The 14,714-nt window shown below is 38.0% G+C and overlaps 2 protein-coding genes across 3 annotated transcripts; both read left to right on the top strand.

Annotated features, from left to right (window-relative positions):
* The first annotated feature begins 628 nt into the window (after positions 1-628).
* LOC139070978 (uncharacterized) lies at positions 629-3,967 on the top strand. Of its 2 annotated transcripts, XM_070553852.1 has the most exons (6): positions 629-673; positions 744-1,070; positions 2,893-3,237; positions 3,379-3,492; positions 3,572-3,615; positions 3,688-3,967. In XM_070553852.1, exons 1-6 carry the CDS (start codon positions 631-633, stop codon positions 3,754-3,756), a joined length of 942 nt encoding a protein of 313 aa, XP_070409953.1. In that variant the 5' UTR covers positions 629-630; the 3' UTR covers positions 3,757-3,967. The 2 variants fall into 2 exon arrangements, with proteins under 2 accessions (XP_070409953.1, XP_070409952.1); XM_070553851.1 differs by having other exon boundaries at positions 3,572-3,967.
* A 5,630-nt stretch (positions 3,968-9,597) lies between these two features.
* On the top strand, positions 9,598-12,402 carry LOC107374738 (uncharacterized). The gene is made up of 6 exons (XM_054737391.2): positions 9,598-9,712; positions 9,798-10,124; positions 10,313-10,666; positions 10,875-10,982; positions 11,780-11,826; positions 11,907-12,402. Exons 1-6 carry the CDS (start codon positions 9,598-9,600, stop codon positions 12,024-12,026), a joined length of 1,071 nt encoding a protein of 356 aa, XP_054593366.2. The 3' UTR covers positions 12,027-12,402.
* Positions 12,403-14,714: the final 2,312 nt, after the last annotated feature.

Consider the following 14,714-nt stretch of genomic DNA (forward strand, 5'->3'; position numbering starts at 1 on the left):
GTGTTATTTGTAGAGATAAAACAGCAGTCAGTGGTAGAAACTTGCTGCTGTTAGCCAATAAAAGGTGAGATGACCAAATATCAGGAAATAAGTTATGGAATGTGGATGGGGAAGAAAAACAGGTGATCCGAGGCACTCTGAAAAATGTTTTTATTACGAGCACACAAAAAAGGGAAAAGCAGACACATTTCGCTCGCATGCAACCTTCTTCAAGGCTTCTATCAGGAAATAAGACTTAGAATCCTGCCGTCTGAAGCTGTCCTCTGACGTGGCAATTTTTTAGATCCTGAAACAGGTGCACCAGGACTTTACAAGACATTCATTGTATTACTACTAGAGACCACTGCAAATGTATTGATTAAGAGAGTGAAAGGCACCTTTAAAGGATTTCCCTATTTTTTTCAAAATGTTTTTATCACAAACATACTTTTTTCTGAAGAAAAAAGCCTCATTTATGTGAAATTAAAACATGAGTTTTAGGGGCTAAACAACAAAAGGATGGAAATAGAAAATGTGACAGGAAATGATCTTTGATGGTACATTTCCAGATAACCAATCAGTAAACAAGATCACCACACCTCCTTTTGTCACTGAAATATAAAGACACAGTTCAATGTAAAATGTGTGATGATGATTCTGCTGTGGGTTATGCTGCTCCTCCTTCCTCAGGGATGTAAGTAAAATCCACACTACTTCTGTATTACATCTGTGAAATACTTTTATTAACGCTCACACTTTTTTAGACACCTTGATTCGAGTCACCACAGCTGGACTTGGTGAAGCTGTGACTTTGACATGTTCTCTGCCTGATGAACAGAAGGGCAGTAGTGACCTTCATTGGTACAAGCAGAGCACTGGGAATACTCTGACTTTAATGGTGAAGCAGTTGACAGATGGAAAACCTAATTATGAAGCAGGATTCAGTGCCTCCAGACTGAAATCAACATATGAAGAGAACGTTTACAGTCTGACCATTTTACAGACCGTTCAAGAAGATGAAGGAATGTATCACTGCTCTATCGTTGACTGGAATAAGAATTACTGGAACGGGACCTATCTGTCAATAAAAGGTAATGTAATTGTTAGATTTATTTTGTAATACGAATTCCAGCTCTAGTTTTGAAATCCTCGCATTAAATATTCTACTACAATAACGTTTGATTTGTTAAATACAAATGTCATGTCACAAAGAAAATTACTTTTTTCTCAACAAACAAATAAATTAATAAATAACACGTTATATAACAAATCTAATCAGTTACGTGAAGGCATATGAAGATGAAAAAAGTATGAAATCTGTTAACCTTGTTTGAATATTAGATTTACATGAATAATTTATCTTGCAGTAGTGGAAAAATAGCTTGTTAGTGAGTATTTTATTTTACTAAGAGTCCAGTTTGAAACTAAATAAATCAGGAATTAGATTTACGCTCAGCACTAAATGACTGACTGGTTTTCTTTCTTTCATTGCTTAAATAGATTCAACTGTAGGGTAACCTTAATGGTTTACATTACATTGTCACTCTGCATGACAATTCATGTATTGATGTGCAGCTATACACAAAAATTCTGCATCTACAAATTAGAATGTCTTCATTGTCAATGTGCAGCAGTTCAAACAGTTATTTTTTGTGCAACTCCTCATCGTGTAACGGCTGTACCAGAAGGTGTGCACAAGACAACAACAAACTGATTTTGAAGTACGCATTTGTGGAAGTTACTATTATTTTTTATCTTAATTGTTTGAATTGTCTCGATTTGAGACAACAATTATGACAGGTCAAACAATTTCATGGCAAAGAAAAGTGATGGATTTTAAAACCCAATTTAAAAACTAACAGCGATTCCCAAACCTATTTAGCCGCGCACCCCCTTCTATGTCCCGACCTTGTCGATGCACCCCCCAGCCCCACATCAGGGCATGGCTATATATATATATATATATATATATATATATATATATATATATATATATATATATATATATATATATATGTATATATATGTATATATATATATATATATATATATATATATCCCTATAGCCAGGTATATACAAATATATATATCAGACGTCACGCTAAACAGTCACTCGACAGACAGGGTTAAGAAAATATGATCGACCTTTTTCCCCATCACTTTCATTTTTATGTTTATGTATTATGTATTTTTGAAGTAGTAATTAATAAACATTCAATACCATTACAGTTTCCTTTGATTTAATGTTAAATCAATATTTAGAGTGCCCAGGTAGCACATAAACAATGCAATTTAACAGTTTTCTTAAAGCAGGAACGTTTAACCAGAGCTTTCTCCTTCCTTCTGCTCTGCGTAAACCTGAACTGGCCACCTACTTTTGCGTAATCAAATGCCTATAGGGGAAAAGATGGAAAAGCGGCAGCTCGCGCACCCCCAGGGGCATAGCAGCTTATTCTAAAACGCTGTAGCTGCAAAGGCTGCAATCCCTTTGAGCTTGTGGTTTGTTTGTGGATTGCTCAGCTGCTGGTCAGCTGATCTGGGAGATCAGAAAGGTGGGTGGAAATGATGCAACTCAGAGGGATATTGGGCGAGGCTGATTAACAAAAGCAAATAAATAAAGCAAGTGACTTATAAATATATTCTAAAATGTTCAGGCAGCCAGTGAAGTAAAATCATGGAGTAAATATAAACTAAATGTAGAAGTGCTTAAAACTCTATACATAACACAGAAATGCCACTAGAAGTTTTAACAAAATATTAGATAAAAAGAGACCAAATATAATGAGTCCTCTCTAGTTCATGTTTTTTCTTGCTCGTTGCAACACACCTGTAAAAAAGTTCAAACATTTCTAAGCCTTTCTTTAACTGTTGGTTTTAATGACCTTTTGGACATTTTTGTATGTTATTGTCTAGGACCTTCTGAGAAGGGATCACACACCACTGTCATCCAGCATACAGTCTCTGATCTGAACCGCCCAGGAGACCCAGTGACTCTCCAGTGTTCAGTCTTCTCTGATTCAGACAAGAAGACGTGTTCAGAAGATCTCAGAGTGTTCTGGTTCAGAGCCAAGTCAGATACATCTTACCCAGACATGATCTACAGTAAGGGAACTCACCCCAATCAATGTGAGAAGAAATCTCAGAACAGATGTGTGTCATCTATGAACTTCTCCACCTCTGATCCTGCTACTTATTACTGCGCCGTGGCCACATGTGGACAGATCATATTTGGGAATGGAACCAAAGTGGATCTCCAAGGTGAGCTGAAGTACCCTGAAACCAAACCAATTATAATAAATAAATAAATAAATAAATAAATAAATAAATAAATAAATAAATAAATAAATAAATAAATAAATAAATAATCTCTAACTCCCATTTTGTTTGTTTTTGTTTTAGGATCTCAGATTGAAGCAACAACCATTGCTCTGTGTGCTGTCTTGGCTGTAAGTTTGATCGTAATAGCCGTCCTTATCTGGTCCTTCAGCAAAAATAAATGTGTTCACTGTAAAGGTAAAAATGATACTCACAAAGTTTCTTTTTAAAAAGCCTGAAACCTTTTTGATTATCTTATAATTCATTGAAATCCCAGCTGTTGCTGAGCTGAAACACAGGGATAATCAGAAGAGTCAAAAGGTGAAGTATACATTCAGCAAATCTAAACGTAATCTTCCAACATTTAATGTTAATATCATGTTGTTATCCAAGAGAGCTGGATGGATTTACTCTGCTGCCATCTTCTCTTTAATAAGAGATGACAGCACAAGAATAAAATGAGCAACGGAGGAAAAGAAGATCTACGCTGCTGTGAAGGCTTTTGGATTTGAATAAAGTTGGTGTCATTTCTGAATTCAGCAATACCTTTTTAGAATAATATCCTGTTATAATGTTGATGTAACTCAGTTACTGTTTAATGACAAATTATGTTTTTAATCCCGTATCTCACTGGGGTGCGTCTGCTGAAAACTAGTTGGAGATACAAATAAATAAATAAATAAATAAATAAATAAATAAAATATATATATATATATATTCATCTGAAATCTCACTGAAATTGGTACTTACAGTAATCTCTTCAATGTGAGCTTGACTTTTTAAAGTTTGACCTAAAGCTTTGTCTCCTTATGTCTACTCATTTTGTTATATTTCTTCTTTCTGTATCAAAACTCTAAATAGGTACCTAAATTTGTACAAAATTGTTTGCATTTCTTTGTCCGTCATTTGTATTATTGTTAATTCAAGAAATTTTCTTTCTTTGCAAAATAAACTCATGCAAATCCATTGATCTGCTTCACTTTTTGTAAAACTCAAACAACATGAATAGATTCACACCGGTTTAATCTGATGTAATTAATAATTCTGCTGAAGTTAAGAAATTTGAAGCAATCGTGCAGTTTGGACAAAGGTAATAAGTACATTGCTCATTCAAATATCATCTACTATACATTAGAGGGGTTTTGAGTTTTAGATTCCACTCAGGGTTTTGTCATGGGGCTAACAACAGGTATCATCTTAAATGTATGTAGGTCTTGGGATAAAGGCATGATATGCAACTTTTTCAAAGTTTTAAATAATTTTCTTAAGCCAGTATGTGCTAAAACGACCCTTCACATGGTAATGAAATGTCACTCAGACAACCACTTCCCTCTGTGGCCAGAATATTGCCCTTCAGAGTGCCGATCCAGTCCCTGTTGGACGAAGTAAAAGTGGAGCTGACATGCCTGGCACTGGGATCTGCTTCCAGCACATTGCCTACATGTTTTAGATCACGTGTCAGAAGCAAGGCCCACGGGCCAGATGTAACCCACTGGTCGAATTTACTGCAATGACTACAACTCCCATGATGCTTTGCGGCGTTAGCGCAGAGCCGAAGTGCCCCCTCCGTTGTGTTTTTTCCAGCGCCTGCTGCCGGTGTTTGTTTTCTGTGTACCATCAGATCGCTACACCTGCCGACTCCTCCCAGAACGTCATCATCACTGCCATCCAATACATCCATGCATGCAGTGTTTGATGCCTCTGCTGAACTGACCACCGGCATCTTAAAATTCATATAACTCTGCCTTATTATGTTAACTGCCATTGACAACTAAAGTTGTCATTTGCTTTTTTTACTGTGTGGACGTGGGAACAAGCCCCCGCACCGTGAGAACAATCATCCCAGCTCTAAAGCTGATCTTCATCCGCGTACGTCACACGTCACATGATCAGGAAGCAGAAAATCCATGTGTTAGGAGATCATTTTAGGCCGTTGCTGTAAAAAAACTGAGGTGTGAACTGCACACTGCTGCTAACCACTAATACATTCTCTCTCTCCTGATAATAACTTTTTGTTTACATTGAATTTTGATGTGCTAATTCTAGTTTATCCGTTTAATTATAGATCCACTAGGATAAATACAATAAAGTTTATCTTTCACCAAATACAATATTTACTAAGACATCACAATAGAACTATGGACACATTACTTGTCTGTGTGTGTGTGTGTGTGTGTGTGTGTGTGTGTGTGTGTGCGTGCGTGCGTGCGTGCGTGCGTGCGTGTGTGTGTGTGTGTGTGTGTGTGTGTGTGTGTGTGTGTGTGTGTGTGTGTGTGTGTGTGCTCTGTCTTCTCGATCCCCAGTGAGTCGTAGAGGATGGCTGCTTATACTGAGCCAGGATTCTCTGGAGGTTTCTTCCTGTTAAAAGGGAGTTTTCCTCTCCACTGTCGCTTTATGCTTGCTTAGTATGAGGATTGCTGTAAAGTCACTGACACTAGTCAGTGACTTGATGCAATTTGCTGGGTTCCTTATATAGGAAACATTATTTCTGATTGGCTTAATGAACTGACCTGAATTGGAATTTTTATTATGTGAAGTGCCTTGAGACGGCTCTTGTCGTGATTTGGCGCTACATAAATAAACTTGAATTGAATTGAATTGAATTGAACTCGAAAAGCTTCTGCCGATCACAATTCGACAACGGATTATGAAAGAACGGCTAAAGCTCGAAACACGCGGATTTTTCCTGATGTAAGAGGTGAGTCTCCTCTTTGTTTTGGTAGCTTTGGCGTTGACATCATCATAGAGCGCAACATTCTGTGACTCTTAAAAAAAACTGAACACACAGAAAAACGCTGGCAGCAAAGGGCTTTTCTGATCAGGAAACTTACCTCACTTTCAGTCCACTCTGCTCCGGACCTCTCGTCTCCATATTTTTTCCCCTGTTGAGAACATACAGCCTGGCACCCTCTGCTGTTACGGGCATGTAATGGTTAGACCCTGATTATAAGACGACCCCACCTTTTAAAATGATTTTCAATGACAACAACTTTGTCTTTGTTCAATATGGTATTTTTATCAAAATTAACACTGCTGTTTGCTCTAAAATATTTTATGCAACTCTTCTTTGTATCACGGACGGATGTATCACAACTACCTCCAGAACACAGTTTACTGTCTTTGTGATCCTCCTGCAGAAGGCCCTAAAAGAGGCTGTGTCATCATTTTTGATGTAAACTTTCTAGATGATGAATTAGATCAGTTATTTAACTTTTAAACAAATCAAATAGTTTGAATGAATTTTAATTTAGGCATGAACATTTGATTTGAGTCATTGTGCAGGGTGGAAAAAGGCTTTTGGGCCTTGAGAAAAAAAGCTAAAATTTCCAAGCTAACCGCTGACAGAACATAGAAACACTAATAACACACCCAGCATCTTATGCTAAGCTTTCCAAAGTAAGCTGTGAAGTGTGAGCTATCAGTTTGTTGGAACAAACATTTATAATATGAGTCATGATTAGTTCTCACCAGACTAGGGTTGTCACGGTAACCGGTATAGCGGTAAACCCCGGTAAAAAAGTTGACAATAGAAATAACCGTCCAGTTTTTAAAAAACTAAATTATCTCAGTGGGTTTACCGTGGCCGCGGTTTCAGCGCGGTGACCCTTACCAGCCACCGTCGCTTCAGCTGAAATTCCCGCGGCGCGCACACGCACTTTTTAGTTTGCAACGGCACCAAAACTTTGAAGCTGAAATAATGGCCGAAGGAGGAGACGGCAGCGCCCAGGACATCCATCAGCCCTCAAAGAAGACTAACTCGGAAGTATGGGCATATTTTGGATTTCTGAAAAATGCTGAGGGACAGTTAATAGAAGACGGCTATCCCGTTTGCAGAACGTGCAGGAAACAAGTGTCTACAAAAGGCAGAAACACTTCGAAACTAATGGCACATCTGCGTGACCATCACCCACGTCCCTACAGCCAGTGCAAGGTAAGTTAACATTAGCATTTTAGCTTAAATGCATGACGTGAGGACTTTTGGTTGAGGGAGAATGCAACGAGTCACTATATACTGCAGCCGCAGCGTCCTCTGCCAGCATTTAAACCGTGTCACGGACACCCTGTTGCTGGATGAAGCATCTTATTTGTTGATGATGAAGAGAAATATACAATTAGTTCCTTGTCATTGATTTGTTTACTTATTCAATGCCATTTATACTTGAACATTTGGATTTGATTACATAGTGTAGTAGTTATTTTAGTAATTTGTTTAAAGTGGCTATTTATTTTAAATACATATTTTTTAAGGTTGACTTGTACAGTGCTCAAGTCAAGTGTGGACTGGAGTTTTAGATTTTCATTTTGATAATGAAGAAAACAAGTATATGAGAAAACAAGTGGTGTTTCTTTGATTTGTTTACATATTGTTTATGTTTTGAATGTTTGGATTTGTATAATTTAAACCTGCACTGACTACTGTAACACGTTCCAGAAAAAGAAGCTATTTGTTCCTTTACTTGTGAAAAGTTGCACTTTTGCTAAGGCTTTGTGTTATTTTAGGTTTAATAAACACTGTTAAACCTTTTCAAAACTATTTCAGTTTGTGTAGAACAGGACTATCAATGCTTTCTGAACATATGCAACACCGTTTAAAAAATACCGCGATAATACCGAAAACCGTGATAATTTTGGTCACAATAACCGTGAGGTTAAATTTTCATACCGTGACAACCCTACACCAGACTGATGAGCAACAGACAAGTCTGAATGGTGCCACTCACTAATGTTGTTCTGATTGTCTTTGGACAAGACCAGTCTCATATTGGCTGTAGCATCATCCAAACATTATTTTATAAAATAAGAGTACGATCTAATTCAGACTACTTGGTTATTTCAATAGGATTATGTGGTTTACAGCGTTAGAAACCATTTGATGGGCTAGTTACTTTTGCACTTGTTGATTGGTAAATGACCTGTATTTATATAGCACCTTCTAGGATTCTACAATCCCCAATGTGCTTTGCAACACAACCAGTCATTCCTCCATTCACACACACACACACACACACACACTGGCTGTGCAGTCCCAGCTGCCCTGGAGCACACTAACTGAGGCGGGGCAGCCAAACACAGGTGCCACTGGTCCCTCTGACTACCATCAGCATCCAAGGCAGGTAAAGTGTCCTGCCCAAGGGTACAATAATTGCAACAGACTCAGCAGGTCTCAAACCTGCAACCCTCTGACTATGTGGTGGGTGAAGATGCTGTCATGGCATGTTGGGTATCTCACACTGCCTACTGGTCCTATGTTGCCAGGGTGAATTGTCTGGCCTGCAACAGGGGCACGTGATGTGCTGGGCATCTGGCTTGGCATGCCTCAGTTGGTTCCCTCTGACTTGGAACTGGTGTCCCAATATCTTGTTCCCTTCTGTCCCAGTTTGTGGCCATTTCCTGGTCTTTGCTGTTCATCCTCTAGGACTCCCAGCTACCTTGACTTATGTGACTCCCTTGCCCTGATGCAAGAGTTGCCTGGATTGTGGAGAGACAGGCATCTCCTCCTGCATCTGTCCCAACCCAACTTGATATGTTGTTATGACAACAGAGACACATTGCTTCCAGTTTGCAAAAAGTGAATTAGATTATTTAAACGATCTAACATGAGCCAAGACAAAATACAAATACAACAAAGGAATCTGAAAAACCATTTGACTGCCTGCTATGCCTGAGCCAGGAGAACCAGTGAGTGTGAGGAGATGCCAAGCTGGGAATACTGAGTCCAAGTTATCCCAGTAAGCAGCTGATAGACCACACCCACTGTCTGAAGACAACAGAGTAAATATCAACATGAGCAAACACAAGAACAAATGACAGAAGTCATCACACATCTTATACACCTGATTCAAGAACCATTCAACCCTCACAGGAAAACACCAAACATTAAAAACACTTAGACTCTTAAATAGGTACATGAAGACACAGCTTGTTATTTATTCTTTTTTATTTTGCCTTGTTAGTTTGTTTCTGGCTACCTCACACCTCACTGTGGCTATGTTCTACTTTCTCTCTCTCTCTCTCTCTCTCTCTCTCTCTCTCTCTCTCTCTCTCTCTCTCTCTCTCTCTCTCTCTCTCCTCTACCTCCGCTGATTTTTCTTAGTTTGTTTCTTATTTCTCTGCCAGGTCTACTCTGTTGCATAAGGAGATGCTTTCTACACATCCACAATAAAGTCAACTGCTCTAATATAGTATGGCATCCAGACTAACCATTCTCTGTTTTAACTGTCAGGACAGAACAAAATACAACCAAAAACAGTGACAGGAAATGCACTTCGATTGTAAAATTTGAAACAACCAATCAAACATCAGATGCTCAGGACCACCACACTCCTTCTTCTGTTACTAAAAATCATCAAGAGGTTTAACGTAGACGGAACAAAGATGATCCTCCTCTGGGTGACACTGCTGCTCCTCCATCAAGGATGTAAGTTTATTCTATAGCAATTATGCATTCTCATTTGTGACTGTTGTATTTTTGTTTAACATTTAATATTTTCCATCCAATGCAGATGCGTTAGTTCCAGTGGTCACAGTTCAGCTTGGTGAACCTGCAACATTTACATGTGATTTACCTGAAAATAGACACAGAAGAAGCAAACTCTACTGGTACAAGCAGAATGCTGGAGATACTCTGAACTTAATTGTGTTTGTTAAGAACTTTGCAGAACCCGTATATGGACCAGACTTCAATTCATCAAAACCATCTTTGATATTTAATGATACAATCAGCACCCTAACCATCCTAAAAACAACTGAAAAGGATGAAGGAATGTATCACTGTGTTTTCATTGGCTGGAAATCAGATACTTGGTATGGCACTTATTTATCAATAAAAGGTGAGACAAAATATATTTAACTTTTTAGTAAGTACTTGAAATGAACAATTTTTCCTTTTGATTCTTCTTTATGCCATATAATGTTTTAGTAAATATGTGATTGTTTCCATGACTCATTTATTTATGTTTATTTCATTCGGTTTTTATATTATCTAAATCACAATTTATAACACTGCTTTTTTAAATAGGAAACAATAAAAAGACATCAAACTTGACTGTTGTTCAGCAACCAACACGATCCGATCAACTTCATCATGGAGGCTCAGTGAGTCTTCAGTGTTCACTTCTTACTGATGCCCCAAACAAGACGTGTTCAGAAGATCTCAGAGTATTCTGGTTCAGATCCAGATCAAACAAGTCCTATCCTGATGTGATCTACATGAATGGAAAAAGACATGATGGATGTGAGAAGAAACCTGACTCTGTGAATAGATGTGTGTTCTCCAGAAACACCTCCTCCTCTGATCCTGGGACTTATTACTGCGCCGTGGCCACATGTGGACTGATCATATTTGGGAATGGAACTAAGGTGGACCTCCAAGGTGAGCTGAATTAACCAAATAAATAAATAAATAGACGGATTGGTGCTGCGTATGCAGTGATGTGGACAGATCATATTTGGGAATGGAATCAAAGTGGAAAATGGTATGACTGCATGCAGTAGTGGAAAATATACTGATAATGGTACTACTTGTTTAGCTGTGAAAACATGAATGAATATTCCGTTCTACTTTTGTCTTTGTTTTATAGATCAAACAGCAGGTCCTAAATACATTGCTCTGGTGATAGCATGTATCTGCTTGGTCCTTTCTGTGATTGTTAATATCATTTTCTTTTGTTACCGAACACCAAGAGCAGGTAAGTGTTCTTCAGGGACTTTTGGTTGGATATTGTTTTTGAGAGTTAGCAATCAAGTGGTTCAGGCTCTAGCTACTGAGACAAATAACCACTGATCCATTTGCTAGTGTGTGTGTGTGTGTGTGTGTGTGTGTGTGTGTGTGTGTGTGTGTGTGTGTGTGTGTGTGTGTGTGTGTGTGTGTGTGTGTGTGTGTGTGTGTCCGTCCGTCCAAGGACTTCGGAACAGCTACGTCTGTGAATATGATGCGATGAGCATGTGTGTTAACAGCGTTCTCTAACTCAGTGTTTCCCGATCCCAGTCCTCAAGGTACACTGTCCTGTAGGTTTTCCATGTTGCCCTTTTAAACACCATTGTTTACCTGCTGCCACACACTTGACTTGAGTGAGTGATTAACAGTCATCTAAAGCACTTGGTGTCCTCCTGAAGAGGAAATTTAAATCAGGTGAAGAAATCAGGTGAAGCAGAGACATGGAAAGCATGCAAGTCAGTGTGCCCTGAGAACCAGGGTATGGAAACACTGATCTAAGTCAGTATAAACTTTAAAAAAGTTTTCTGTGGTTTCTGGAAATTTCTTTATATATATATATAATCACAGCTGAAACGCTATTGCAATGCTCTTATTTTATTAGTTCTAATTTATATATATATATAATTTTTTTATATTTTTTTTTCTGGAAAAAAGTTGTTCTTTTGCAATGTCATATTCAGTGTGCAACAAGGCATTTGGTAAATCAGCAGTGGACTTTCACAGATAGGTAATGTTTCATAAATTATATTCTTGTTTTTTCATTTCTAGGATTAGAAAGAGAATCTTCACAAGTAAAACACCCAGAAGATTTTACCGTGAGTAAAGATTTTATTAAATTCCAAAGGATTTATAAAATTTTGCATAATACTGTATGCATTTTTTATTTTCTGTACAGACTGAAGATAGACCAGAGCTGAACTATGCTGCATTAAATTTCTCTAAAGGAGACACCACACGAGGAAATAAGAGAGGGTTGAGGACTCAAGAGTGTGTCTACTCCCAAGCTAAACTCTGAATACATCAGTTTTATCATAACAACCACTGACATGAGACTGAATGCTTTAGTTTAGCTTTAATCCTAACAAGCATTTATAAGAAAAATGTCTACAATAAACATGTGCAATGGTCAGATCATGACATTACAACTTTTATGTGCATTTTTGTAACCACGCTTTTAGAAAACTGTGACCAACAGGTTGAGAGATAATTACTGATTATAATAGGAAAATTACATTAAAAAGATTATAAAATGAAATGTTCGTGTGGCTTGCCTAGACATGACAGCTGCCACCTAAGACGTTTACACATTCTCCATTTTCTTTTTAATGTTTAATGTGTCTTTTTTTTAATCAGCCTCTATAAACATGTTTTTTGTGTTAAACATGGTAAAATGAATATGTGTGTCTGAGTACCATTGTGTTTAAATAAAATATATATTTCTCAATTTTATAATTGTAATTACCAACACACACTTTATTTTAAATAATTATATTTTTGGAAGCTATACTGACCAGTTATTAACAACGAAACACTCAGCACAACAAAGTAATCTAAGACAACAAATAATTAATTTGAACTATAATTCCAAAAAGACAATTGTGGTAAAATAAAATCCAGCAGGAGGAATACAACACATTACATCATAAGATTTATATAGCAATGGCATTACACATGCACATGTATCTGATTAATTGTAAGAATCCACTGCATTATCTACAAAGCATTTCGTCTTCAGTTTTCTACATTTAATTATTTTACATGATGGTGAGTCAACACGACACAAGTGGGTGTATCTGTGTCACGGGGGAGTTCGGCAGTAACCCAATCGCAAGAATAATAGTCCTTAACCAGAGTTCAAAAGTGTTTTAATAACAAAACTTCCTCCACTGACTGTGGGAACCAAAAACAAAAACCAAAGTTGATCCATAAACAAACAACTAGTAAAGACAACTCCACACTGAGGACTGGCAGCAGTGGCCTGAAATAGGGTGAGGGCAGTCAAGGTAATGTGGCTCAGCTGCAGCGCTCCAGGAGGTTCACAGGGAAGGGGAGAGCTCCTGAGAGGAGCTGCAGCTGACCTGAACAAAACAACAGAGAAGAGGGTTAAACAAACACAAAAAGGGGCCAATCATAACAATGTGGGCTTATTTAATGATTCTTTAGAGCGATCGTGAGTTAGCAGTTAGGTGTTTTCCTTGTAATCTGTGGGTTGCTGGATTGATCCAGATTTGTCAATTAATGCGTCACTGGACAAAACACTTTAACCTGCTTGTCATCCAGGAACACCGATTGTGTGGCAGCATTGCAGCTCTCTATGTGCTTCAGGGTAGCTTTGGCTGCAATGCAGCTCATCACCATCAGTGTGTGAATGATCACACTATTAAGCACTTAGGAGTCTTTCTTAGAAAAGCTCTGTGCAAATGTGTAATATTATTATTTTTCTTGAAGTCACAGTGAAAACACACCGAAGCTACTCGTTGAAAGTAGAATTACAACTGTCATAAAGTACCCTGCCACAGCCTGTTGAAGCTAATTCTAACAACAAGCGGATGCTAACACAAGCCAATCAATACTGAATAAGCCACAAAGTAAAATGATCTACACTGTTGGACAAAAATACTATTACTATTATTACCAAGTTGAGTAGCAACAAAACCAGGTCACAATCAGTCTGTGATTTCCTTCAGCTTCCTCAAACAGGCACAGGCTGCATTAGTGTTTACTCTGGTGTTAGCTCTTTGCTTCACCTCCAAAGACATTACTCTCTTACATTTACTCCTAGGCTCCACCACGATGCCAATAAAAATAGCAACTTCTTCTTCTCATTCTAAATACATAGGGCACATAAAACAATGGTGTCACATGTTATTAAATGCTTAATCTTATTGAGACTCAGCATTCCAAACAACTTACATTAAGGAGGAAAGAAATGGGAATTTACATACAGTTTTATATAGAATGCTTTGACTAGAAATAAAATTGCCAATAAAATACATCAAATACATTAATTTGGACCTAAACTGTGAAATATTCAGTTAACAATTAAGTGATGTCATCGTTTTACGTGCCCTTTGTATTTATATTGTATTTAGATGATTCTCCAAAACCAACAACACTCACAAGGTGATAGTGAGGAACCTCCAGTCTCTGTCTGTAATGGAGGCACAAGGTTTTCAGCAGTTTGTGAAGGCACGTGACCCAAAATATAAACTTTAATATTTTATGTTTATGTTTGTGTATTTAGTAGACGCTATTGTCCAAAGTGACTTGCAAGTAATAATGAAGCCAGCAGGTTGCCCTTTAGGCTAACAACAAACACTGATCAATCAGTCCTGGCAGTGAGGTAGCATGATCAATCATAGAGGGAAATGAACAAGGAGTGGACAGTAGAGTAGGGGATGGGTGCTGGGAGGGTGATAGTTTAGAAGATGATCTCTGAAGAGCTGGGTCTTCAGGAGTTTCTTGAAAATCAACAAGGAAGCCCCTGTTCTGGTAGTGCTTGGTAGGTCATTCCACATCTGTGGAACGACACATGAAAAGAGTCTGGATTGTCCTAAACATGGTGTAGGCGCAGCTAGGTGACAATCTTTTGATGACCGGAGTGGCCGGTTTTCACCTTTTAATGATAAATATGTGGCTTGCCAAGTATTCTTATTCCAGTCGATTAAAACACAGTGATACATTCCTTCATCCTCTTGAGTGG

Source organism: Nothobranchius furzeri, chromosome 1 (genome assembly GCF_043380555.1).
Source record: "Nothobranchius furzeri strain GRZ-AD chromosome 1, NfurGRZ-RIMD1, whole genome shotgun sequence".
NCBI lineage: Eukaryota > Metazoa > Chordata > Actinopteri > Cyprinodontiformes > Nothobranchiidae > Nothobranchius > Nothobranchius furzeri.